General features: G+C 44.4%; 1 protein-coding gene across 1 annotated transcript; it reads left to right on the top strand.

Moving 5' to 3' along the window:
* Positions 1-13,343: 13,343 nt before the first annotated feature.
* CCR9 (C-C motif chemokine receptor 9) lies at positions 13,344-25,020 on the top strand. The gene is made up of 2 exons (XM_075589080.1): positions 13,344-13,404; positions 23,638-25,020. The coding sequence occupies exons 1-2, from the start codon at positions 13,402-13,404 to the stop codon at positions 24,721-24,723; spliced, it is 1,089 nt and encodes a 362-aa protein (XP_075445195.1). The 5' UTR covers positions 13,344-13,401; the 3' UTR covers positions 24,724-25,020.
* The last annotated feature ends 2,700 nt before the right edge of the window (positions 25,021-27,720 follow it).

The raw sequence follows: 27,720 nt of genomic DNA, 5'->3' as shown, positions 1-27,720 counted from the left end.
TACCCCCCCCTTCACGCGAGACCTCCGGGCGAACATGAGCACACATAGAGTTGGGGGACCGGGAATTGTTGCTGAACCGTCTAGGATTGGGGGTAGAGTCGTGGTCCAGAGACTCGTGGTTACTCCTTAGTGTACCCCCACCCCACGGTGAAAACTGCGGCCAGACAGGACCATCCATGGGTCTCGGAGACATCGAGTTGTTCCTAAAGTTCTTTAGGTGGAAAGGGGATCCATAAACGAGCAGTTCCTTGGTGAGTACAGTTCTAGGAAATGAGAGTGGTAGAAGAAATATCCTTGGTACATGGCTCGCCCCGCAAAATGACTTGGAAATCCAGGACTGTGAAGAACCAGAGAGTTCCAGAGCAGAAACGGTAGAAGAACCCCCACTGAAAGCCCAGTCTTTAATAAAGGAACCTGAATCTAGGATCAGCGGCCCTGATAGTTGATCGAATACACCAGGAGGAACTTTGTAACAGAAAAAGTCTTGGCTGACCACTGCATGTTGGAATTTGCGAGGAATTTTTCCTCTAGAAGGCTCCCAGGTAATGGTTAGTAAGGGTATAGGCTGGTTGGAAGCATCTCCCGGTATTGGTATGGAAGGTGACAAGGCAAGCAGTAAACCAGGCATAGGGACCGAAATCTTGGGATACGTACAGAGTATTTCCAACTGAGAGGAAATAACAGGGGCAACCGAAAATTCCGAGGGACAAAACCATGGTTTAGCAGGAGCAGAGAAGCAAACAGTAGAGCACTCCAATACTGGGAAATCTTCATTGGGAGCTAATATTGTCAGTGAATCAGGAATAGTCCTTGGGATCTTCAAATCAGTAGCTTGAGAAAAAGGCAGAGCCAGGGTAGTGGTGGGAGGGAAGCTAACATCAGAAGCTGAAGTCTGTACCTCAGTGACAGGGCCCTGAGAATCAACAAGCAGCAAGTATGAACTATGAAAACTCTTAATGACAGGCACCTTAGGAGTACAAGGAGTCTTTTCCGAAACTGCAATGGCCCTAACCTCAGGGGTACCTATCCTGACAAAAACATGAATTGGTGTGTTTTCTAGTGCAAAATCTCTGATCACAGGACTCCTAACTGATAGTGAGGGTGTCTGGGTTTGATTAGAGAAAAAATCAGATGTATTGATAAGTGACTTAGAAACAATTACTGAGGTTCTAGATTTGCTGGACATGTGAGAAAAAATACCCTTTAAGACAGGAGTTTTAATTTCTTCCCAGAGTAACCCCATGTTTGCTGGGGCATATTTAGACACAGTACTGAGGGACTGGGTTTCAGCAAAGGCAGGACAGCTAAACAGCTCAGATTTAAACCCCAGGACTTGTAATATATGCATGGTGACCTCAGACAGTACTAAGGGAGTGACCACAGATATGCTGATCCCTGGAGAATTAGCCTGGACAGAGAAAACAGGGGAACCCCCAATCAGTATACTCCTTGTAGGAAGAGCTTCAGAATCAGAAGGAGAATCATTACCTCTCAGAGTCTCAAAACTAGTAAGACACAATTCAGCGAAAAGGGAAACAGTGTGCAAGCTTTTTACTAATCTATATGAAAAAGCGTCACTTTTGGGAGAAAACCGTGCGTCAGCAAACATTCCTGGGAACATAATATGAACCCCAGGATGAACATACAGACTACTGTATGCTTTTAACCCTAAGCTTAAAGAGGAGGAGAACTCAGACAGTACACGGGAGTGAATCATAACCGTACTGGTCTCTAAAGTAGGTATTTGATAAGGAATGTCTGGGAAACCAGAAATTACTGCAGACTCCATAATGTGGGAACTATGCGCTGAAGCAGGGATCACCGCTATGTGGGCGACAGGCTGGTTCAGCGAAACACCCGGGAGAAGGAACTCTGCGAGCAAGCTTAGGGAAAAACCTGACTCCTGAATACATTTATCAGGAACCAGAACTTTAGCCGAAGTCTCCGGAGACGAAACTGCGGAAACTTGAGCTGAAGCAGGGGATTTATAGCAAAGAATATCTAGAGACTCCGTACGGTTATGGGAATCCCTCAATGCAACCTCTGCTGTCTGACTTGTGGACTCATTCTCTGAGGCTAAAACGAAGGCATTAACTTGGAGGCAGCAAGAATTTACAGGGGTTAATGCAGACAATGCCTGAGAGTAAAACATAGGTAATCTTCTCTCTGAAGCTAGGGGCGTGACCATGGCTGACAGAGAAGAGGGATTTACCAAAGGAAACTCAGAGAGCTGCCCCACAGAGGTTAATACAGAAATAACCCTGGGAACAGAACTTAGGGATTCTTTCTCTGACGGGGAAAGTGCACAGGACTGCCTAGCAGAGTTTAAAGCTGGAAAACCCTCAAGAGCTGGAGTGACAGATTCGGAGTTAGAAATAGGGGAACAAAGGGACTTATTCTCTGATAGTAGAACCTTAGTGTTGGCTAGTGAAACATATGTATTCTCCAGGGGAACCTCACAGGACTGCTCGGCAGGGGTTAAAGCTGGAAAACCCTCAAGACCTAGAGAAAGGACTTCTGAGCTAGAAATAGGAGAACTAATGAACTTATTCTCTGATACAAGAACATTAGTGCTGGGTAGAGCAACATATGTATTCTCCAGGGGGACCTCACAGGACTGATCGGCAGGGGTTAACGAAAACATATCATTGGTGTCAGGGAACCCGCCATACACTCAGGGCAAGGATCCGTGGTAGACCAGGGATACAGCCAAGCGGCAGCGAAGCTGGCGAGGGGAGGATCCTGTTCCTTTATGCAAATGTCCAATGTCATGGAAAGGATATGGAGTGTTTTTTGGGCATCAGCCAACATGAGGAGAGGGTCCTCTTTTGCTATATAAATGTCTAAAGACAAGGCCAGGGAAGAGAGTTCTTTTTGGGCGTCGTCCAATTCTAAAGGATACACATTTTCCCAAGTTAAAGGGTAACCAGGAAAGCAAATACAAGCGGCCAGCGATTGTTTTAAGTCCCGGAGGCGGTAAACCTTCATCATGAGATCATTGCGGCATTTGTTTTGCAAAGGAGTTAAACCTACAAACACAATCAGATCTTCAATCAGGGGTATTATCTCACATAGAAACTGGTATTCACACTGGGACTGGTTTACAGGCTGGGACAGGCTTTCAGACAGAAACTTACCAACCCTCACCACAGGGCGGTCCGAGTTTGTGCGGCCGAGCATACTGTCAGGGTTCTGCTCGCCACAAACCAGGGTCGGACCGTGAGGCTGAGGTGGGGTTGTAAAAGCACCGACCTGAGACCGCGCAGGCTGATCCGGATTGCGCAGTTCGTAGTCATATGTCGCAGGATCAGGATTGGAGAAGACAGCGTCGTCGTTATAGAAGCCAGGGTCAGGACAGGAGATATCAGGATAAACATTGTTCAGGCAAGAGTTCGGCAACAGGTAGTCAGGAGAGCCCCGCTTCAGCTTAGGAGCGCGGGGTTGGCCTCTGCGCGAGCGGCGACCATGGCCCATGGTACTGGTCACAGGAGATGGTAGGCAGACCAGAGTAGCACACCGCTTTGCTGCACGGGTGCACCAGTGCTACAGCGCAAGAGTCCTGAGCGGGCTAGGGAATCCTCTGTCTCAGCGCAGGAACCAGGACACGGCCTCTCTAGATTAGGGAAAGAGTAGGCCCCAGGAACCAGGAAGCTGAAGATACACAGGGAAACCTCCGCTTCAGTGCAGGAATCCAGGAGACTGAAGGACACAGGGACGAAACCTCCGCTTCAGTGCAGGAATCCAGGAGTCTGAAGGACGCAGGGACGAAACCTCTGCTTCAGCACAGGAGAACAGGAGTGGACCGCTGCGTGAATATAGCAGCCGGTCACAGGAAACAAGGAGCTGAAGTGAACAAGAAGAGTACTTAGCTACAACACAGGAGATTGGAGCAGACCGCTGCGTGAATATAGCAGCCGGCCTTAGGAAACCTGGAGCTGCAGACAACAAGGAGAATACTCCGCTTCAGCATGAGAGACAGGAACAAGCGAGGGCTTGTGGCAGAACAGATAGTGACATCCAGGAAGGACTATGCTAGGCAGGGAGCATTATGGGAAGACAGTACTTAAAGGCCAGCGGGCCAATCCCCGGAGGGGGGTGTGAAGGCACTGCTCCAATGAGTGAACGCAAGTCTAGGTTGCAGTGATAGGCTGCACAGCTGCAATAGATACCAGAGGGAGTGTGTATTGCTTTGGTGAGTGAATCCAGGCTGCAGCAAACATCAGGAGAGGTGCTCCAGGACTGCACACGTCTGCAAGGTAAGGCAACCAGTAAACCGCGGAGCGGATTCCATACACTTGGTTATTCACAACTAAGATATTATTATTTATATTTGGGTTCTGGTTTAGCCTTTATATGTATATATATATACATATTGTGTGGAAAAGAAAGTATACCCTCTATGAATTCTCTGGTTTTACATATCAGGACATAATAACAAATCATCTGTTCCTTAGCAGTTCTAAAAATTAGGTAAATACAACCTCAGATGAACAACAACACATGACATATTACACATATTACACATATTACACCGTGCCATTATTTATTAAAAAAAAATAAAGCCAATATGGAGAAGCTGTGTGTGAAAAACTACACAGGCGACCAACTTTATTCTTACTTGGCTAGCTCCGCGAATTTTAGAAGATCCCGGCGATGTGCGGTTTTGTGTCGTTTTCTCCCGGGGTATATAGCATTATATTCGCGGCTGTGATTTAAGCATTTTATTCCGGCTGGCTGCAATACTGCAGTGCCGTGTAAAAATGCATGGGGGCGTTTGCGATCTGTTGTCTTTAAAGCCGTCTCCTATAACCCCTAATACACAGTACTGTACAGTTTTATTCATAGTGTACATGTGCAGGGGGTCTCCGGAGCTGAACCGCGTTGGTTTCAGGTCAGGGGACCCCCTGCTCCCCGAGATACAGCCCCCTTTATGAGGTGCCGGTATCCCTCTGCGTTTAAAGGTCCCGATCACGTGACCGCGACCTGTAAACCAAGCAGAAGGATACAGGCACCCCCTAAAGGGGCCTGTATCTCGGGGAGCAGGGGGTCCCGGACCTAAAACCACAGCGGTCCTGCTCCGGAGACCCTCTGCACATCTACAGTATGAATAAAAAACATATATAAATAAACACACGTTCCTTACCTTAGCGGCTATGTGCTACGGTAACGAAGCAGCATTTCTGTATTTTAATAATATTGTACAGTGAGCCAGAAATTAATGCTCAGGGGACACCCTGCTCCTACACAATATGATTAAAAATACAGAAATGCTGCTTCATTACCATAGCGTATAGCCGCTAAGGCAATGAAGGGGTTAACCTACCATTCCCGCTTTATTGTGGGTAGCGGGGGTGGGTGAAGGGGGTATTTGGCCCTTGGTGTGAGTTTAGGACTTGCAGGGGGGTTGCGCGTGCACTTAACCCCTTCACGACCATAGCAGTTAATACCGCTACGGTCATGAAGGGGTTAAGCCCTCCCGCTACCCCCCGCAAGCCCTAAACAACCACCGTTGGGGCTAATACCCCCTTCACCCACCCCCACTACCCACAATAAAAAAAACTCACACACAGCAGCCGCCAAAAAATAAATAAATAAATCTAAATAAATAAATAAATAAATGACTATAAATAAATACAATTGAAATACATTTTTATTTATAGTGTAGATGTGCAGGGGGTCTCCGGAGCTGAACCGCGTTGGTTTCAGGTCGGGGTACCCCCTGCTCCCCGAGATACAGCCCCCTTTATGGGGTGCCGGTATTCCTCTGCGTTTAAAGGGCCCGATCACGTGACCGCGGCCTGTAAACCAAGCAGAGGGTTACCGGCACCCACTAAAGGGAACTGTATCTCGGGGAGCAGGCGGTCCCCGGACCTAAAACCACAGCGGTTCTGCTCCAGATACCCTCTGCACATGTACAGTATAAATAAAACACAAACATCAATAAAGAATCGTTCTTTACCTTATCGGCTATGTGCTATGGCAATGAAGCAGCATTTCTGTATTTTAATAATATTGTACAGTGAGCAGGGGGTTCCCTGAGCCAGAAATTAATGCTCAGGGGACCCCCTGCTCCTTCACAATATTATTAAAAATACAGATTTTGCTCCCGGTCTAGCGAACAAGAGTTTCCCATTGTGGCGCAAATTGGGGTTGAAGGATCTGGAGGGTAGTAATACAATTAAATCTTTTGAGCTTTTAAAGTCAGAAACGGACATCCCCAACACAGAATTCATTAGATACCTCCAGGTCCGGGCTTTTTACAACGCACATCCGGTGAAACCACCGCTAACAAAGTTTGAACAGCTCTGCGTGAGAGGAACAAACACGCGGGGACTGATTTCTACCTTGTACAGAGACGTGGTCGGTACTGACAAACCAGTTACAGACAAACCTAGATTTATGGCCCAGTGGGAGTCAGATCTCCAGTGCACATTAGAGGACGAGGACTGGACGGCGATTTTTAGAGCGGCAGCGAGTAGCTCCATCTGCACGACCTTGAAGGAGAACTCATATAAGGTAATGTTGCGCTGGTATCTCACCCCAGTTAGATTAGCTAAATTCGTCCCAGGCTCTTCCCCGCTTTGCCCTAGGCAGTGCGGGGAACGGGGGGACTTGGTGCACATGCTGTGGTCTTGCCCGAGAATAGTACCGATTTGGACACAGATTAGAGATTGGCTACAGAGGCTCTTCCTGGGCCTCCAAATTACGCTTGACCCATGGGTGTTCCTATTAAGCAAACCCACAGATGAGGTTTCGCGCTCAGGGAACAGATTAATAGCACATTTTGCAACGGCTATGAGGTGTGAGACAGCAGCATTATGGAACCAGAACGTAATCCCATCACTAGCAAAGATCAGGAATAGAATTTGGTTCATATGCCGAATGGAAAAATTAACGAGTCTAATCAACGACTCCGGCGACAAATTCCAAAAAGTCTGGCTGCCCTGGTTGGCACAGACGGACATCCAGGGAGTGAACGATGCCACGATATGGCTATAATTTAAAGGAAGTGAGTTCTCCTATGAGGGGTGCCAGGGAGTGGGATGAGAAGGACGGTCCGGACGTAGGGATCCCCCAGGTAGCAATAATTTGGCAGAGGCAGTGCAACCTCAGTCGAGAGGGTGGTGCGGTATCACGGCGATGGCAATTCGCTACTGGCGTCGGTTGGAAGGACATAGGATGAAGATTCTTCGCATATCCCCCTCCCCCTTCCCTCTCCCAATCCCTCCCCTCCCCCACTCTCCGTTGTAGTCATGTCTGAATGTTTGTGATGTCTTGGCGTATCCCCATCACGTCGTCTGTTTAGTGTTGTATGTCCCACAGATGGAGTTTATTTGTGTGCGTACTGCAAAAGTTGACATTATGTTTATTTCTTCAATGTATGTATACAAAAACCAATAAAAAAGAATGTTTAAAAAAAAAAAAAAAAATACAGAAATTCTGCTTCATTACCATAGCGTATAGCCGCTAAGGCAATGAAGGGTTAAGGCATAATAAACAATAAATACATTACATACATATTTTTAATGTGTGTTTTAAACCTCACTGCCTTCACTGTAATCTATGTAAAAAACCCAGCACCTATTGTGTGTTTTAAACTTCCCTACCTACACGGTAATCTATGTAAAAACCTCTCCCCCTATTGTGTGTGAAGCTTCCCTGCCTTCACTGTAATCTATGTAAAAACCCCGCCCCCTATTGTGTGTGAAGCTTCCCTGCCTTCACTGTAATCTATGTAAAAAACCCTCCCCTTATTGTGTGTGAAGCTTCCCTGCTTTGACTAATCTGTGTAAGCCCCCCTCCCCCTATTGTGTCAGTTTAATTTGTCTGGCCTGTGTTTTCTGTGAGTGCAGTGTACTGTATGTAAATGTGGGGAGGGGGATCCCGTGTAAATAACCACACCCACACCTACTACCCACTACCCATCTGCACATGGCCCCTCCGCTGCTGCAAAAAAGAGACAAAAATTAAAACATACAAAGTAATGTCCCCTAACCCCTTAATCACCATAGCGGTTATTAACCGCTACAGTCATTAAGGGGTTAACCCACCCTCACCCACCACTCGGGATGCCTACATACCCTCCCACACTAACCCCCCCCTGTGAGGCCTAACCACCCAGTACCCACAAGGGAGGCCTACCCACATACCGTTGGGGAAACACCCCCCCACCCCCAGTACCCACAATAAAAACAGTACAGTGACCCACAATAAACAGCATTATATTTATTAAATACATTACCCACCCCCTGTGCCCCCCCATAAATACAAGATTTATCCTTTTACATACAGGGTTCATAACGCAGCCCCACGCGAGTCCCCGGTGGGCTGGCGGGGCACCTGGACAGACCTACAGTTTACCAGCAGCCCTTTTTACACAGGTTCTGGAGGCCTGCTGGTGGATCCCGCCAGCAACATGGCCCCCAGGTGGTCTCCTTGGGTCACCGTGGGCCATAATTGGGTCCCCACGGTAGGCCCGCGGATGTCTGGGAGCCCCGGGTAAGACCCACAGGTGTCTGCGGGGCCTCGAGTGGTTCCCTCGGGGGTCTGGGGAACTCACGGGTGCTCACTACAGGTCTGAGGTGCCCCCACAGAAGTGGGACCACACATCATCATCCCCGCACCTCCGCGGCGTCTGGCTTCAAAATGAGACGACATAGGCTTTTAAAGGCCTATGACGTCACATTTTTCGTCATGGTTCCCACGGTACTGATTGGGCCGTGAAAACCATGTGTTTTGGCCGACAAAAAAAAATGATGACGTCACTTAAAGGCAATGACAGCACAGCCAATCAGAATGGCTTTGCTTCAATTGCCTTTAAGATGACGTCATGAAAAGACACATGGCCGCCCTCACATGTTATGGTAGCCAATCAGAGCGTGGGAACTCCATCCCTACTCTGATTGGCTACCATACCATGTGAGGGCGGCCATGTGTCTTTTCATGACGTCATCTTAAAGGCAATTGAAGCAAATCAGGACCGTGGGAACCATGACGAAAAATGTGACATCATAGGCCTTTAGAGCCTATGTCGTCTCATTTTGAAGCCAAACGCCGCGGAGGAAGGACCTCCGGGCAAAAAAGAAGACCAGGGCGTGGCCCCGCTGGAAGGAGATAGAAGAAAGAAGAATACAGATGAAGATGGATTACAAATAGAAGACCCGTGGATTGATTTGGATTTTTAGATTAATGTTTATTTTTTTATGGTTTATTATTTTATGGGTTCCTGATCGTGGATTGGTTCGTGAGTAAGCTGCGCAACGGGAGTCGGTGGTGGCAAGTAATGGTAAGTGAACTAAAGAAATGTATTTTATTTAACTTGTTAATTTTTTCAAAAGGTTTTTTAACATGTGTATTTTTTTTTTGTGGTATATCATTTCTTGCCACTGTATGTATGTATCTATATATGTCTAGAGAGATATATACATACAGGGTAAGAAATGATGTTGTTTTAAAAGCTTGATTTGATGTGTTTTAAATTAATTTGTCTATGCTGCTATGCATTATTGTGAGTTTAAAGTATTTTAAAATTAGATAGATGTATTCCTTGGTATTGTATTGTGTGTTTGAGGGAGGTCAGCGATAGCCTTGGTTTTAAAGGTTGTATTTTGGTTGGTACTTATATTTTTTCACAGGCGAAATTGTTCTGCTCCAGGCGTGAATTAGTTAATTGTTTCATTGTTCGGGATGGAGTGTGAATTGTTTAGGGATGTAAATAAAGATTGCTAATTGATTTTTGTTTACTTGGTTGATTCATTTGCAGAATGTATATACATAGATTTTATGCATCATTTATATTGGAATGTGAGGTGTTTCATTGGTTTGTGATGATATAGATTGTGAGATCAGCTAGGATTATTAAAGGAAATTGATTTTAATGTAGTGTCTGTATGGAGAAGTGTTTGGTTGTAGGACAGTATGCTTTTGATAACCCTTCTACATTTATTTGTATATTGGTTCATCGTGTGTATATATACTGTGTATATATATATTTATATATACTGCTGCGACCGAGTTTATTCGAGCATTTGCCCGTTCTCGGCCGCAGCAGTAACCTGGCGCGCGCCAGAGGGTGCCGGGGGCGCGCCGAAGACACGGAGGAGCGCCCTCCGATCGGGGCTTTCTCCCTCCCGCTGCCGGGTCCGCCGGGTCCCCCGGAACCCCCTGCCGCCGTCCCCCACATCGCGGGACACCAGGGCTCCCTCGGGGAGCCCTGGACGCATGTGCAGGGGGCGCAGGCACCCGATGACGTGTGACCGCGCGTCGAGGGAGTGCGGCTAGCATGCCGGGGCATCCCCAGGCTTGCGGAGCTAGCCGCACTCAAATAAAATGTGCCGCCTCTGTACTGTATATATATAACCTGGCGCGCGCCGGAGGGTGCCGGGCGCGCGCCGAAGCCGCGGAGGAGCGCCCTCCGATCGGGGCTTTCTCCCTCCGCTCGCCGGGTCCGCCGGGTCCCCCGGAACCCCCTGCCGCCATCCCCCACATCGCGGGACACCAGGGCTCCCTCGGGGAGCCCTGGCCGCGCGTGCAGGGGGCGCAGGCTCCCGGTGACGCGCGGCACGCCGAGGGAGTGGGGCTAGCAAGCCGGGACATGTCCCGGCTTGCGGTACTAGCCCTACTCAAATTAAACGTGTCGCCAGTGTATATATATATATATATATATATATATATATATACAGTATATATATATATATATATATATATATATATATATATATATATATATATATAGTTGCATGATGAAGCCACTGTACAAATTCATGGGTGAAGGGTGGGTATCGTGCCTGTGTGGCTTAACCCCTTTATCACCTTTGCGGTTATTATCTGATAAGTTTTTTAAGGGGTTAATTGATATCTGAATGTACTTGCAATGTATTGGCTTTTGATTTAAGTTTACTTGGTTGATTCATTTGCAGAATGTATATGGTGCATAGATTTTTTGCATCATTTATATTGGAATGTGAGGTGTTTCATTGGTTTGTGATGATATAGATTGTGAGATAAGTTAGGTTTATTAAAGGAAATTGATTTTAATGTAGTGTCTGTATGGAGAAGTGTTTGGTTGTAGGACAGTATGCTTTTGATAACCCTTCTACATTTATTTGTATATTGGTTCATCGTGTGCATATATACTGTGTATACCGTATTTCCTCGATTCTAAGATGCACTTTTTTTCCCTTTTTCACGTGGCTGAAATAGGGACTGCATCCTAGAATTGATGTACTCAAAAAAACAAAAAAAAAAACAGCCAGGGGCGCTGCATAAGAAGCCACAGCACCTTTCAGCGTTTCCCCTGCGTTTCTGACACCCCACCCGCCCCCACACAGAAGGAGCAGTGTGTCCCGCTGCATGCCCCGTGACTCGCCACCAACCCCCCCCCCCCTCCCTCCAAGTACTTCAACGAGGGTGTACTTTCTTTTTCACAAAAAAAATCACTTTTTGCACTACTAATTTGTGTGTGTATGTGTGTATATATATGTATATGTACAGTGGCGACCAACTTTATTCTAACTCGGCTAGCTCCGCGAATTTCAGATTATCCCGGTGATTTGTTAGAATAAAGTCTGCCGCAGCAGTATATATATATAATATATATATATATGTGTGTGTGTGTGTGTGTGTGTGTGTGTGTGTGTGTGTGTGTGTGTGTGTGTGTGTGTGTGTGTGTGTGTGTGTGTGTGTGTGTGTGTGTGTGTGTGTGTGTGTGTGTATACATATATATACTGTATATATATACACACACACATTAGTAGTGCAAAAAGTGATACATTAATTTTAAACTAATTCAGTGGATAGTGTAGTTGTGTATAATGAAATATCTGGAATTTGAAGGTCTCTAGGTTTTCATAGTTAAATTGTCCCATGTATTCCCCCACAGGGGCAGCATTGGGTCTGGGTATATGTTTTCTGCAAATATTTGCATCCATCTGTTTAGTGGCAGTATGTATTTAGCACGGCAATTGCTGAGACTCGTTGTGTAGCAGGCACAAAGAGCAAATAACTAGCTAACATTGGGACTATCCAACTGCGGAACCCTGCTTTTTTCCCTTTTATATAGTACTTTGCATTTTACCATCTCATTTTTTATCTTACTATCCAGTGGCTGCCAGAATCTTTTTCAAAAGTTAATCCTCCCACATCATTTGTTGAGAGGGAGCTTCCTCTACATAATAATAGTACGTGAGAAAGGGTGTGGCCCCATTTGGATCAGGTTTAAATACTGTGGTATGGTGAATATTTTTTCAAGACTGATTCAAAACTTAACCTTGCAAGATTGGTGCAGATAAACAAAATAACTATCATAGTTTATTAGCTAACAAGTACCAAGTTGTGATCACTGAAAAGCCAATTCTATGCTGAATTTATTTGCCTCTGTAGAAAGGTGAGATGCAGTACTTTTTGTCCTTACACATTTGCAGTCTTTCTTTAATTATTGATTTAAAATGGGTTGAAGTAGATTTATTTTTTAAGTGCACAAGGGACATATGTAAAAAAATTAAAGGCATTCACAATTTTGTCAGGTCATGTTTTAGTTCAATTTCATCTAAATCCTAAAACAAATGTAGAGTAAATGTTTGCTTTCATTATGTAATATGTAATAATATATAGTGCGGTACAGGTTCTTATATATTCTGCATATATTATATTTAGCTATCTTTATCTTTCTAAAATGTATATGAACAAGCCCTTTATACAGTCCAGTATTATATTGTATCTGTATCTAATTGATGATACTAAATAAGTAAAGCAGCACCTCTCCCCTTGGTGCATTGTAACAAGGAATTTGTTAAAGGCTTTATTTAGTCAGCTCCATTGGTACATTGCTCTGTTTAAAAGATACTCTTTCTCCAAGGTGCGGTAAATCTGCTAGCAGACATTTATTGTCACTAGTCACTACAATATATGAATAATAATTAAGAAATGCCTACAATTATATACAGAATGTAAAAGCATTTTATTAAAAAAAATTCTTTGTTACCATTGTATTTAATTTGCAGAATAAGTGGCGTTATACTTGGTGAAAAAGAAGAATCAGGCACATGGTCTTAATCATCAAATGAAAAGGGGTTTAATGTGCCAAGGAATCCAACGTTTCGGCAGTAATACTGCCTGTCTCAAGGTGTAGGCAGTAATTACTGCGGAAACGTTGGAATCCTTGGCACATTAAACCCCTTTTCATTTGATGATTAAGACCGTGTGCCTGATTCTTCTTTTTCACTGGATCTATTTGGGACATCAGGAGCTCCCCATAACCAGCGCACCGGCTGTTAAGTACCCCACTTTCACCCTTTTTGTTTGAGTGCGTGCACTACCTTCATTGCAAGTTTTATACTTTCCAGGTCAAATACTGTAAATGGTTTCATGTGAAGATAATATCAAAAGGCTACAAATAACATCATGGTGAGTAAGACAGCTGTTCATGTCAAAATAGTTTTCTTTGAACTCAAAGAAATAATACACAAAACAGATGCCCTTATCTTATAAATGATAGTGAATTGTAAAAATATTAATTCTGCCATTTCCCTCCCTCACTTCATCCAATCCCTCTGGTGCTTCCAATACTTTTCAAGCCTAGCACCCAAAGTAGTTGAAAAAACTCCCTTTTTCAAGTAATATTATCCAAACCCTACTGTTCTCCACACTTCTTTCTATATTAACATATTTTAGAAACTGGAAAACAGGCGCAGTGCCTACTAAAAGAAAAAGTGACTTCTTGATTATCTCTACTCCTGTTGTCATTTTCACCTTTTAAAGTTTCAATCTGTGTCCAACAATACATTTTAGTCTACATTCTTTTGAGTCGCCAGGTTACCAATGTTTTTGTTATTTGGCAATATGTTATTATTCATAAATATTATTTCTACATTGGAATATTTCATTTATCCTGTACTGTATTTGGTTGGTGCCCTAGATATAATTTATAGTACTAATAACCATAATAACAAAAAGACCACGAGAGCAGCCTCTCATGTGATCAATAAATGGTCATGTGCTAAACACATGGCACATAACATTCTAGTCATATAAGATTATAACAAAATTATTTTTAAATGTTAAGGGAAAAAAGCATTTCTATGTATTGAGAATGATCATAATTTTAAAAGGAATTAACTAATTGACTGTCTGTGATCCTACATACTCAAACTATGAATATATTGACTCCATGCAGTCAATTAGTGCTCAGTGAAGATGAAATTGAAATCCAGACCTAGATTATGTTATCTGAAATTGGTGTCACCAGTCAATGAGCTCACCTAATATAAACTATAACTACTTGTAAACAAACATCACCTCAGACCTGGCAGAAATGTTGCCACAAAGAAAAGGAAATAATGATGCACAGAGAAGCAGAGTTTGATACATCCCAGTAAAATAAGTGTATCTAGTAACCCCTTCCTAGATCCTCATATTGACATTCTCCAGAATGCAAGCTGGTGCACACTGATCAAAAATTAGAGCAAATGTACCAAAATATACATGCAAAAGAGACAAAAGAAGAGAATGTTTATTGGCTCCAATTGTTTTTGCTATGACACATAGCCGTATTGTGTAAAAACACGAGTTTAAAAAAAAATAATCTTAAATATCAAATTACTGTATGTTTACATTGACAGAGTAACACAGTATGTAAAATGATGACTTAAGATATGTATGTATGTGTGACAACAAATATCAAGACTGTAGAAAGAGATAGAAATGTTTGTGTATATTCTCTTTACTTTTACAATTACATTACTATATGCTCATTTTGCTACGTGTGACACACCTGTTAGTAACCATCCTGTTTGAAAGCCTTCACACATAAGAAGAAACCACAAAAACTACAACTATAGAAAATGTACACATCTCTCATTCTCTGTTATCAGCCATTAATTCCACAAAATATGCTCCGTTTTAAAGCTTCATTTCTGTAAACTATTTGTTGGACTAATAAAAGGTATAATACTACCAGTGTCTGGTATTATTACTATATGCCTATTGCCAATACTGCCTATTAAATGACCCCCAATATTTTTTATTATTTTTTTCTCCTTTTCTTCAGATCTTCAGATACATATACTATAAAGCATCATTTTAATGAAGTGAAAATAATCACAATAATCACCCTCCGATGCATGAGAATCCTTACTATGATCTGATAAACTTTCACTAGAAATTAGCTATTATTTGAAGCAGGCACATACAGTACTTAGCAGTACTAAGCAGAATTCGTCACTACGGTTAAAACCTACTCTGGATGTAAATTATCTTCCAAATAGTTATAAATAATATTTGATCACATTAATTGAAAATCCTATTTTTCCTTCTGTTTGAACCATACTGTAGTTTGCAAATGAGTCATACTTAACAGTCGATTTGTGTGAAACACATTTAGAATACTTTTCAATTGTTTAAATCAGTTAATAAATGAAACTATGTGGGGGTTAGTCACAAAATGTCAATAGCTACCGTATTTGCAATCGCTAGTAGATATTCACCTATTTATTGAATTCACTTACAGTATTTAGCTAAAGTACTAATGACTAACAGCAAACCACTGTTTAAGTGAGTACACTTAAAAAGTACATGCTGCTGGTCATTAATCTTATACTATATTAGTGAAAGCACTGTATGCCTGTCTGCCTGTCTGGATGTCCGGTGTCCCTAGGGGAAATCTCATTGTTCCCTTAGGCCGCCTGCCCCCGCACACCTCTCATTGGCCTGAGGCAGAGTGACGGGCCAAACACACACACACACACACACACACACACACACACACACACACACACACACACACACACACACACACACACACACACACACACACACTCCACCCTCCTCAATGCGCACACACACACACACACACACACACACTCCACCCTCCACCCTCCACCCTCCACCCTCCTCAACACACACACACACACACATGCACACACTCTCCACCCTCCTTAACGGGTGCCCGGCCTTGACCCCCCCCCCCGCCCTTCCCGGCGGCTGGCCCGCAACAACGGAAACCTCCCTATCATCACTCCGCGGGACCTCAACATCACCCTCTCTCCTGGTGCTCACCCTCTCTCCCGGTGCTCACCCTCTCTCCCGGTGCTCCCTCTCCCCCGGTGCTCCCTCCCATAGACCGCTCCCCCCCCAAGAGCACGGTCTCGCCGCTTAAATCTTCAGGCCTAGAGGCCGCGCCCGCAACTCACCATCCCTGTGAGCGCTGCTCCGGCTCTCTCAGTCGGGAGCTGTACGGGCCGGCTGCCCACACCACCTCCTCACCTGAGCATCTCAGCTCTGCCTCGCCGGGGGGAACGGAGACCGCCGAGGAACCCGAGGAGGAGCGCGGCCCAGTGCGAGGTAAGTAACCGCAGGGGAAGGGATCTTTCACCCCCCCCTGGCCCTTCACCCCCCCCCCCCTGGCCCTTCACCCCCCCCGGCCCAGCGCTTCACCCGGCCCGGCGCTTAACCCCCCCGCGGCCTGGCCCTTCACCCGGCCCGGCCCTTCACCCCCCCCCCGGCCTGGCCCTTCACCCGGCCCGGCCCTTCACCCGACCCGGCCCTTCACCCCACCCGGCCTGGCCCTTAACCTGGCCCGGCCCTTCACCCCCCCCAGCCAGGCCCTTCACCTCCCCCGGCCCTTCACCCCCCCCCTGGCCTTGCCCTTCACCCCCCCCCGGCCAGGCCCTTCACCTCCCCCGGCCCTGCCCTTCACCCCCCCCCCTGGCCTTGCCCTTCACCCCCCCTGGCCTGCCCTTCACCCCCCCCTGGCCTGGCCCTTCACCAGGCCCGGCCCTTCACCCCCCCCGGCCCAGCCCTTAACCCCCCCCTGGCCAGCCCTTCACCCACCCGGCCCGGCCCTTCACCCCCCCCGGCCAGGCCCTTCACCTCCCCCGGCCCTGCCCTTCACCCCCCCCCCCTGGCCTTGCCCTTCGCCCCCTCCGGCCCTGCCCTTCACTCACACACCCCCTGCCCTTCGCCCCCACCTTCCCTGCCCTTCACCCACACCTTCCCTGCCCTTCGCCCCATCCTCCCTGCCCTTCGCCCCCACCCTCCCTGCCCTTCGCTCCCACCCTCCCTGCCCTTCGCCCCCACCCTCCCTGCCCTTAGCCCCCACCCTCCCGGCCCTTCACCCCCACCCTTCTGCCCTTTGCCCCCACCCTTCTGCCCTTTGCCCCCACCCTCCCTGCCCTTTGCCCCCACCCTTCCTGCCCTTCGCCCCCCCCTTCCTGCCCTTCGCCCCCACCCTTCTGCCCTTTGCCCCCACCCTCCCTGCCCTTTGCCCCCACCCTCCCTGCCCTTTGCCCCCACCCTCCCTGCCCTTCGCCCCCACCCTCCCTGCCCTTCGCCCCCACCCTCCCTGCCCTTCGCCCCCATCCCCACCCTCCCTGCCCTTCGCCCCCACCCTCCCTGCCCTTCGCCCCCATCCCCAACCTCCCTGCCCTTCGCCCCCACCCTCCCTGCCCTTCGCCCCACCCTCCCTGCCCTTCGCCCCACCCTCCCTGCCCTTCGCCCCACCCCCACCCTCCCTGCCCTTCGCACCCACCCCCATCCTCCCTGCCCTTCGCACCCACCCCCACCTTCCCTGCCCTTCGCACCCACCCCCCACCCTCCCTGCCCTTCGCACCCACCCCCACCCTCCCTGCCCTTTGCACCCACCCCCACACTCCCTGCCCTTCGCACCCACCCCCTCCAGCCCTGCCCTTTGCCCCCTCCGGCCCTGCCCTTTGCCCCATCCGGCCCTGCCCTTCGCCCCTCCGGCCCTGCCCTTCGCTCCCTCCGGCCCTGCCCTTAGCCCCCATCCGGCCCTGCCTTTAGCCCCCTCCGGCCCTGCCCTTCGCCCCCTCCAGCCCTGCCCTTCACCCCTCCGGCCCTGCCCTTCACTCACACACCCTCCCTGCCCTTCGCCCCCACCCTCCTGCCCTTCGCCCCACCCTCCTGCCCTTAGCCCCCACCCTCCCTGCCCTTTGCCCCCACCCACCCTGCCCTTCGCCCCCACCCACCCTGCCCTTTGCCCCCACCCTCCCTGCCCTTCGCCCCCACCCTCCCTGCCCTTCGCCCCACCCTCCCTGCCCTTCACCCCCTCTCTCCCTGACCTTTGCCCCCTCTCTCTCTGCCCTTCGCCCCTGTCTCTCTGCCCTTCGCTCCCTCGCCCCCCTCCTGCCCTTTGCCCCCTCGCCCCCCTCCCTGCCCTTTGCCCCCTCGCCCCCCTCCCTGCCCTTCACCACTTGTCCCCCCTCCCTGCCCTTTGCCCCCTCACCCCCCTCCCTGCCCTTCGCCCCTTTGCCCCCTGCCTGCCCTTTGCCCCTTCACCCCCCTCCCTGCCCTTCGCCCCCCTCCCTGCCCTTCGCCCCCTCCCTGCCCATCCCCGCCCTCCCTGCCCTTCCCCGCCTCTCCACGCCCCCCGCCCCAGCAATCACGGGCAACGCTGGGTTTATCAGCTAGTAGTTAAATAAAGTACTGTAGGTGAATATCCACTATCAATTGCTAATTTTCTCAATAACCCCCAAACAGTTTAATTTATGAACTGACAAAGAATTTAAAAGTATTGTCCACTTGCTCATTCTTATAGTCCAATCTAATGACTTCTATGGTTGAATTCCAAAAGTAAGATTGTCATTACTACTGTAATAGCAAACTCTGCTAAATACATTTAAGCAGAAAGACATGAACATGCTTAAATTATTGTTAAGCTTTCTCTACCAGCCTTTCAGATTTCATCATCCAGTACTTACTACTACTGTATTTCTTTTTGAGGATACCACATCTGATGCCTCATCTGAATGAACTTTCAGATGTTTAAGCATACTGATAAAAAAAGATACTGCAGTTAGCACTAAAATATGTCAAATGCATCTTATTCTTTTTCCATTGCATAAAGAAACCATCTGCATTTCTGACAAAAAGAAAACATCTGCAAACACTAAACTGAAGAAAAGAGAATATAAAAGGATCATTAATTTGGATTTCTGCTGCTGTTGCAATATGACTACAAAACATTACTTGTATTATATTTTAATCAGTTATACACGTTACAATTAAATAATAATAAAAAAATATATATATATATATGTGTGTGTGTATATATGTGTATATATATATATATGTGTGTGTGTGTGTGTGTGTATATATATATATATATATATATATATATATATATATATATATATATATATATATATATAGTCAGATAAGGCAGTTGGCACTCCAATAGGTGCTGGTAAGCCACAGGTGCACGTCCCATATAGAGAATGTAGTTATACGTTACCGTTCCAAGGATTGGTAAACAAGAGACAGCACTCAATGTTGAAAATCAAAGTGTATTAGTGAAAGCAAAAATACATCCAGAAACCCAACGTTTCGGTCCTACAGAATGGGACCTTCCTCAGGGCAGTACTCCCCTGAGGAAGGTCCGATTCTGTAGGACCGAAACGTTGGGTTTCTGGATGTATTTTTGCTTTCACTAATACACTTTGATTTTCAACATTGAGTGCTGTCTCTTGTTTACCAATCCTTGGAACGGTAACGTATAACTATATATATATATATATATATATATATATATATATATATATATATGTATTATTCGAATGACTATTGCCATTACTATATATGTGTATATATAAATATGTGTGTGTGTGTGTGTGTATATATATATGTATTATTCGAATGACTATTGCCATTACTGCCAATTCAATTACATGATTTGAATATATATTTATGCTTTTCAAATGCCACAAAATTATCAGTAGCTAAACGTACATCAAATGAGGATACACATACTGTATACATCTATATTTATGAATGAATATTTTTTAGGCCTTGGCACTTCGCAGACATCCCTGACAAAATCTTCTACCATTCCTCTGCTGGCAAAATCGCATTCAGTGCTCCACAGAAGTGCAGGACGTGATCTCACCTAGAAAATGAGCACAAAGCCCATAATTAAACCACAATGTTATGGGGCATACAAAGGGTTAAATCAGCAATGCCCTCTACAGTTGTTTAACCCCTCCCGCATTTTTTGTACAGGATGGGAACCAGCTGAATCTTGCTATTTTCAATCCCAGGGGAAACAAAGTGGTTGCCAAATCTTGGGCCAATAGGAATCTGCAACATCATCAGTTGCGGCTTCCTTGTATAAGGTCATTTAAATCCCTTTAAAAATCAGTAAGTAAGACCAGTAACTTCACCGGTCACTATCTCAGAAACCGGGAGTGTGATTGGTGCTGAAAATAGTTGTTCAGCTCCGGGGAATCCCCCCCACTTCCAATCTTGTGAAAAAAAGAGGGACAATTAGGGGGATTGCTTCATTAAAGGACCGTCTCTCCAGAGAAAAATATATATATTTTTACCACATCACATAATTCATCCACTCTCAAACATAATATTCCTTAGAGAATTCATATGTTCTAAATGTACAGTAGAGGCAACTCTTATTCGAACAAAAACCAGTGGCAATTCCCCAAAAAACCCAGGAAACACCCAGGTACATTCTGAATACATGCCTTAAACTTTCCTTAAACTAGTCCCAGCATTTCTGCATTGATTAATGGCCTATCAGATTAACAGTGGGGGTCCCTGGCAGTCCCATTCAAACTGAATTGGACTGCCAGGGATCCCTGCTGTGTTAATCCTATGGGTCGTTAGTCAATGCAGAAATGCCTTAAACGTGCCTCAAACTAGCCCAGAACATACCCAGCACATACCCAGCATATACCCAGAATGTAACCCGGCTAGTTTACGGCAAATGTTAGAATAGACGTTGCCTCTACTGTATAACTACATTTATTACAGAGATATTGTCACGGGGGACCAGGTACTTACACATTTATACCGGGATCATATCACTGAGCAAACCAATAAGTAAAATAAATAGTGATTTATTCTGTAGAAACAGGCAAACACACATTGGATTACAATAGGCAGAATAAAAATACACTTACTGGGGCTCTGGGGTTGACAAACTGACTTTCCTAGTTGAATAAAGCTTTAAATAGTCTACTCCAAATGGTACTGAAAGTGTGAATTAGAAGCTGTTCTGCTTAAAGTCCTGTAGCTGTTTCCTTGCTGTCTCCACAAGGCTTCTTTGGGTCACTCCGACCCCTCCGTGAAGGTTACACACTTAGGTCCTTGGAAATCTTGGAACACATATTGAATCTTGGAAAAAACATTGAATCACACTCTTGGCTGGCTGCTCACTTTTTTATAACCTTTTCAAAGTCATCCCTGCAGTAGCCAATCCGCAGTGTGGGATCTTCATCTCTAGCGACTTACACACTTTGCCAGTTTTGTGAAAGCTGGCACCTATGGCTTCAGAAAAGTGAGAGGGTATGTGCACAAATCACCATTTTGCTCACATACTATTCAAAGGCCCCTGCAGGCTCGGTACCTCCAAGTCTAGGTAGGTGACAACTGGCCAGGACATGAACACTTAACTCAGCTATTCTATTTAGATGGCTTTTATACCCCTGGCAGCTGGTATCACTTTGATCTACGGACCTAGGATTAGAGTCACTGACACCAAAGCTGTGGTAACCATAAGCCCCCCTTTGTCCCTGAGATGAAAGACCCTGCCTTATGTTTCATGCATACAGTCAAACATATTTTAAAACGTTGCTGCTTAATAAAATATACTTTTATACATTTTAACTTTACTTCTAAAACTCTCACAGCCTTATCTTAATAAAATCCTGCTCAGTTTTATAAATGACTGTAGCATCCCTGAACCCCAATACCAGAGCCAGGCAACCATACTAACATGCTTGATACACTTTATTAAAAATATCCTAAATACACCTGACCCCGGCTAGGCTGAGCCAGATCTTCCCCGGCACTTCTGACCTGTGCTGGTGGGGATGTGGCCAAAAGGGGGACATGGCCCACATTTGGTGGTCATGTCCGGAGATTCAGAGGTACTGGACAAAGATCCAGAAGCTTCTACAAGAAACGACGGGGCTTTTTCTCCCCCTGGACCCCTTGACCTTCGTGTTGAGCAAACCTATTGACGACCTACCCCCGACCCTGAGTAGACTAGTATCAGCTATCCTAACCGCAGCCAGATGCTCAATAGCAGCGGCGTGGAAACACACCAAAGCCCCAGTGAGAAATACGGTGTTGAGAAGAATAGATGAGGTCATGGCCATGGATAAACTTACAGCAATGCTCAATAAAAAAATGCCACAGTTTCGGAATACCTGGGACCCCTGGAGCGGCCCGCTAGGACTAGGCCTGCATTAGGCCGTCCTCTTACTGATGGAAAGGGAGGAAGAAAACAGAGATCCCCCATCCTCCCCCCACCCCCCCCCCCAGTATGTCTTCCTCCCCCTCCCCCCTTAGACCTTCCCCCCCCCCCCCCACCAACTGAAAAATACCCATTTTCGGACAACATGTTGTTTAACTCAGTTGAAAAATCTTGTCATGTGCCTATGACATTGTTGTTATCATTTTGATGAATGTTGTTCTCAATAAAAAAAAGTGATACAAAAAAATATCCTAAATCCTTTTGGTGGGAGGGATGAAGGGGAAACCAAACTGTTTTTCTTCCCCAGCCACATCCCTGACACTCTGGAATGAGACTTCTTATTTTAATACAACTCTCTCAGCCTTATCCTTGGCTGGAGTATCCCCTAAACTCCTTATACCAGTGTTAGGGTGTCCTGGGCAAGAACTGGGCAGCCCCTCCTGTTATATTAAGGACCCCTTGACGGTTTCAGGGACCCTTTTCATCCCGGTACCTCCTTTTACCTTTTCTGGTCTGTGCTGAAGCAGGACTTCCTAGTGGCAAGTCCCAAGAATACTTTCATGGTAGGGTTTTGACCAGAGCACTGCCCTTCAACGTAGCCGGGAATCTAACCTGAATCCCAGGTACATTTTTGGGGTCTTCCGTAACTTTGGAACCCCGCTAAATAGACGCAATCTGAAAAACATTTCTCCGTCAAACCTACCCTGAAACTTACAGCCTGGTCGTCTCCACTTGGTAGCATTCCTAGAAAGGGTAAAACAAAAATTTGCTATTGTCGCATATTTTATTACATGGTACAGTAATGCATGCACAATACACGGGTCCAAGAGATGACACTCTAGGACCCCCAAAACACAGTTCTGTGGCAACCAAGTGGGCTTAACCTTTATTATAAAGCCTGGTTACCCCCTCACTATCACAGGTATATGTAGCACACCATAAGAAAGTAGTAACCAATTATACTTATACCTGTGCTCTCAACATCAGGGGAAGACCAGGTGTTATCATTGGCAGTAATCCAGATATGAAGGGGTATTGAGGCACTACCGTCTTTGCAAAAACAAATTTATTAAGCTAATGTTTTGGCCATCTAGGTAGCCTTTCCTTTACAAAGGCTTATTGTTAGCCAAATGGGAGAAACGCAGGGATTCACTTTCTGTTTTTCACATATCTATGGCCAATTTTTTTTTGCAGCAGGCTCCCTACACGGAGAAGCGTAGGAAATATATATATATATATATATTCTTGACAAAGGCTGCCTAGATGGCCATAATGTTGTATTATCTTTTGGCTTAATAAATTTGGTTTTGCATAGAGCCTTAACACTCCTTCATATCTAAATTTATAACTAAACATTATAAATGATATTTTCACTTTTACTGTACTGTTAAAAACAAGCTGGCTTCTAATTTCAGGTTAACCCGAATTTTACAGTGGAAGAAAATGAAGACAGCTACACCCACATTACACCTGACTACTTTCTGGAAGACCCAGGATTATTTTGTGAAAAAAGTAATGTTAGAGAATTTGCAACATACTTCCTCCCCCCAATTTATTGGTGTGTATTTTTTCTTGGCCTACTTGGGAATATTTTGGTCATCATTATATATGTATATTACAGGAGGTTAAAAACAATGACAGACACCTACCTCATTAATCTAGCTATTGCTGACCTCCTTTTTCTCATAACTCTGCCTTTCTGGGCAATAGCTACTTCACATGACTGGATTTTTAAGACTGCTATGTGTAAAATTGTGAATAGTGTATATACAGTTAATGTGTACAGTGGCATGCTTTTACTGGCTTGTATTAGTATTGACAGGTACATTGTCATTGTCCAAGCTACCAAAGCACAGAAATACAGAACAAAGAGGCTAATTTTGAGCAAATTAGTATGTTTTTGTGTCTGGACACTTGCAGTAATTTTTAGTCTGCCTGAGATATTGTTCAGCATGGTAAAGGAAGACTCATATTTAAAATCATGTACGATATCTTATCCCACTTACTTAAGTAAAACTTTAAAGGTTACTGTCCTTGCTTTAAAAGTGACGATGGCATTTTGTGTTCCTTTCTTGATTATGCTATTCTGTTATGCTATGATAATTCCAACTCTTGTCCAAGCCAGAAGTTTTCAAAAGCATAAAGCATTGAAAGTAATTTTTGCTGTCTTGGCGGTATTTGTACTTTCTCAACTACCATATAACAGTATGCTTGTAGTTAAAACGTGGGATGCGGCAAATGCCACTGTTTTAGACTGTAAAACATCCCAGAATATTGACATTGTATACAAAATAACACAGAGCATTGCTTTCCTTCATTGTTGTTTGAATCCATTTATTTATGTTTTTATTGGGGTGAAATTTAGGAATGATCTTTTCAAGATCTTGAAAAAGTTCAGTTGTATTACTGAAAGTCAATGGGCAAACTGCATTAGGGTCGAAAGTAACACAAAACAGCTTTCAGAAATATTAGAAACAAAAATGGGTACCCTGTCACTGTAAAAACATGTAATAAATTACAGTAAAATCACTCAAATGCTTTGAATTTGAAAAAAAACTAATGATTTTGCCCTGCAAGTTATATGCATAAAAGAGTAAACTTGAATACGTGAAATTCGTTAAATAGTTTCACCCTGTACTAAGTTGACCTACAGTTTTTTGGCAAAATGGTAAGAATTATTTGTTATACCTTATGGAACAGCATATCGCTGTAAAAAGACTTGCTTTTCATAATAACAGTGATATAAATAAAATGTTAAGCAATCAAAGTATTTTTTAAATCTTTTGATGTATTATCATAATGAGCTTTTTAAATCAAATTCTCAAATTTTCCCTTTTTGTACTGTATTTTACAGACAGAAAAGTCAACCTTGTCTGTCTCTCTCCTGTATTCACTGTTCAAACTATTTGTTAAAGATTCAACAATAATAACTCATCTGAGAATTATAACGCTCTTTACAGTATATGTTTGAACCATGAGTATTTTCTATATTGATTGATTCCAAGATTCTAATAGTTATTTAAATCAAACCATATATCATTCTAGATAGGTTTATGCTGTATGACATGAAATAGAGATGTTTTGTTTTAAAATAGATAATTTTTCAAGTGCAATTGTATGAATGTTTGGAAGTAAATAGAGATGTGCACATTTTGCACTTAAGTTCATGAATCAGGTGAAATTGGCCTGTTTTTCAAAAAACATTTAGCAAAAATGGTAAATATAAATTGGAAAGCATTAGAAGTCAATGTGCAAGGTCAAGTGGCCCTTTCCAGTATACCTTATAGTGCCATTTACTGCTACATTCTAGTGAAATTCACACAACTCTAGAAGTAAGGCAAAATATTTAGTCTTTTTCTTACTGTATAATTGTACTTAATACTTTTGTCTGTATGCTTATATTTTAGAACGTTAGATACTGTATAGCATAGTATATTGCGCTATATAAAATATCAATACATATGTACTGTATTCATTTTATAATTTCTTCCATATTTTTACATTGAATAAACAACCATGTTTAAGCTTCCAATAAATTTGTCTCAAGGTGTCTGCAGTTGGCTAATTATTTTACAACATTGCCACAGTTACTAGGTTGAAGGCAAGTTAAATTCTAAATTATATTACACATTTTTGAATTTTTCATCATGTCATGTTTCAACTTATGTATATTCAATATAGTCAACATTTGGCTGTATCCCTATGGATGTATGTATGTATGTCTTAATTGATGTAGTGCCTTAATGTACATAGTGTTTCACAGCAGTAATACACGTGACAATCATATAAATAAATAAAAATACAAATAACACATGATGGGAAAAGGAGTCTCTGCTCCGAAGAGCTTACAATCTAATTGATATGTAGGAAGAACATATGTGTTACACCACTTGAGGGAGTAACCATCTAGTTACTATATTGAGACTTTGTTACTTGAACTTTGGATGTTATCCTCCATATTCCAGAAGGAGCAAGATCACCCCAGAAGACAGAAAAACAATATAGTGTACACTGTGGTGTAAATGAGGAAAAAGTGGCACTGAGCTTGGCTCATGTGTCAGCCCACTTACTACAAGATTGGAATAATAAAGCCCATCCAATTAGTGGCTGGAGTGTGTGGATTGGCTTAATTATTCCTATCTTCTAGTAAGTGGACTGACATATGAGCCAAGTTCAGTGCCATGTTTTCCCCATTTACACCACACAGTGTACACTATATTGTTTTTCTCTCTTCTGGGGTGATCCACGACATAAGTTCTACCACAAATAACAGAGCAGAGCAGAATTATTTAATTACACACAATTGGAGATTGATCAGCTAATACAATCATCTGCATCCATCACCACACCAAATTTTCTGATTAGGGATGATCACAGGTCTCTAATTTGCAGACTCGAAGGACTATCCAAAAAAGAAACTAGTTACCAACTCTATTGGAATACATTAAAATCAGGCGCATACCACGAGGACTGAGAGTCAATCTAAGACCCTCTCTATGCAAGAATAACAAAAATCATAGTGAGAAGTGGTACCAAATATTAAATAAATGTTCACTGGACTTAATAGTTCTGACTTTCGGCAGTTGGAGAATATCAGAAAAGATCTTAAAAAAGTTAAAGAGGAATTAGAAATTCAGCTTAGCCAAGAGAAAAAAAATTGAAACATTTATCGAACTTAATGCATTAGTGGAGAACCACAGGAAGGAACTAGAATTGTTTAAACTTAAAAAGTTCAGACGGGACACTTTAGATTACCAATACGAAAGGGTATATAATTGGAAATCAAATAAACAACAAATTCAGAAAAAACAATACCCAGAGCAAGGACAAGGGGACATAGCGACAACATCATCCAGTCAGGATACAGCGTCTGCAGCATCATCAGAAACTGAGGATATACACCCCATACACCCCGGCCAGCCAACTTCTTTTTTAGGAGATCGCCTAGACACACCAATACCAAAAAGAAGACCAGGCGAGGTCGTAAAGTCAAAACCAACAAAAGCCCCGAGAGTACAGACGAGGTGCGGAACCAAGGACACAGGGTGGTGAATTTATTATCTCTTCCACTATCTGACATTCAGCTGGGAGTCCTAAAGAAGGGCTTGGGTTTCATTTCCAATTATAGTGACAACTGTTTTGGTTGAACTGAACAAATGTTTCCGCACTATTAACTTTAAAATTCTTTTTTCAGAGAAACGTCCAAGAACGGGGTAGCCATCACAGCTCCCGTTGACAATCTTGAACTACCATTAACTATGGGACTACCACAAGTCTTTGATATGGGTAAATGCAGGAACAAAAGCACCTTCATTCCACCCATCCTACACCCAACATTGCAAACCTTTAGCACTACTGCACCGACACACTTTTTTCGAGCAAATACCCAGTATGTACCTGGCAGATACCTGGAATGCGCCGCCCCTCACCTCTGACAAGCCCCGTTGCGTTTGCCTTCCCAGCCTGGGTTCATGCCTGGCTGACGGGCGGCTGATCTG

This window comes from Ascaphus truei, chromosome 2 (genome assembly GCF_040206685.1).
Source record: "Ascaphus truei isolate aAscTru1 chromosome 2, aAscTru1.hap1, whole genome shotgun sequence".
Classification (NCBI taxonomy): Eukaryota; Metazoa; Chordata; class Amphibia; order Anura; family Ascaphidae; genus Ascaphus; species Ascaphus truei.
Note: the sequence above shows the minus strand (reverse complement) of the source record. Positions and strands in the feature narration are given on the sequence as shown.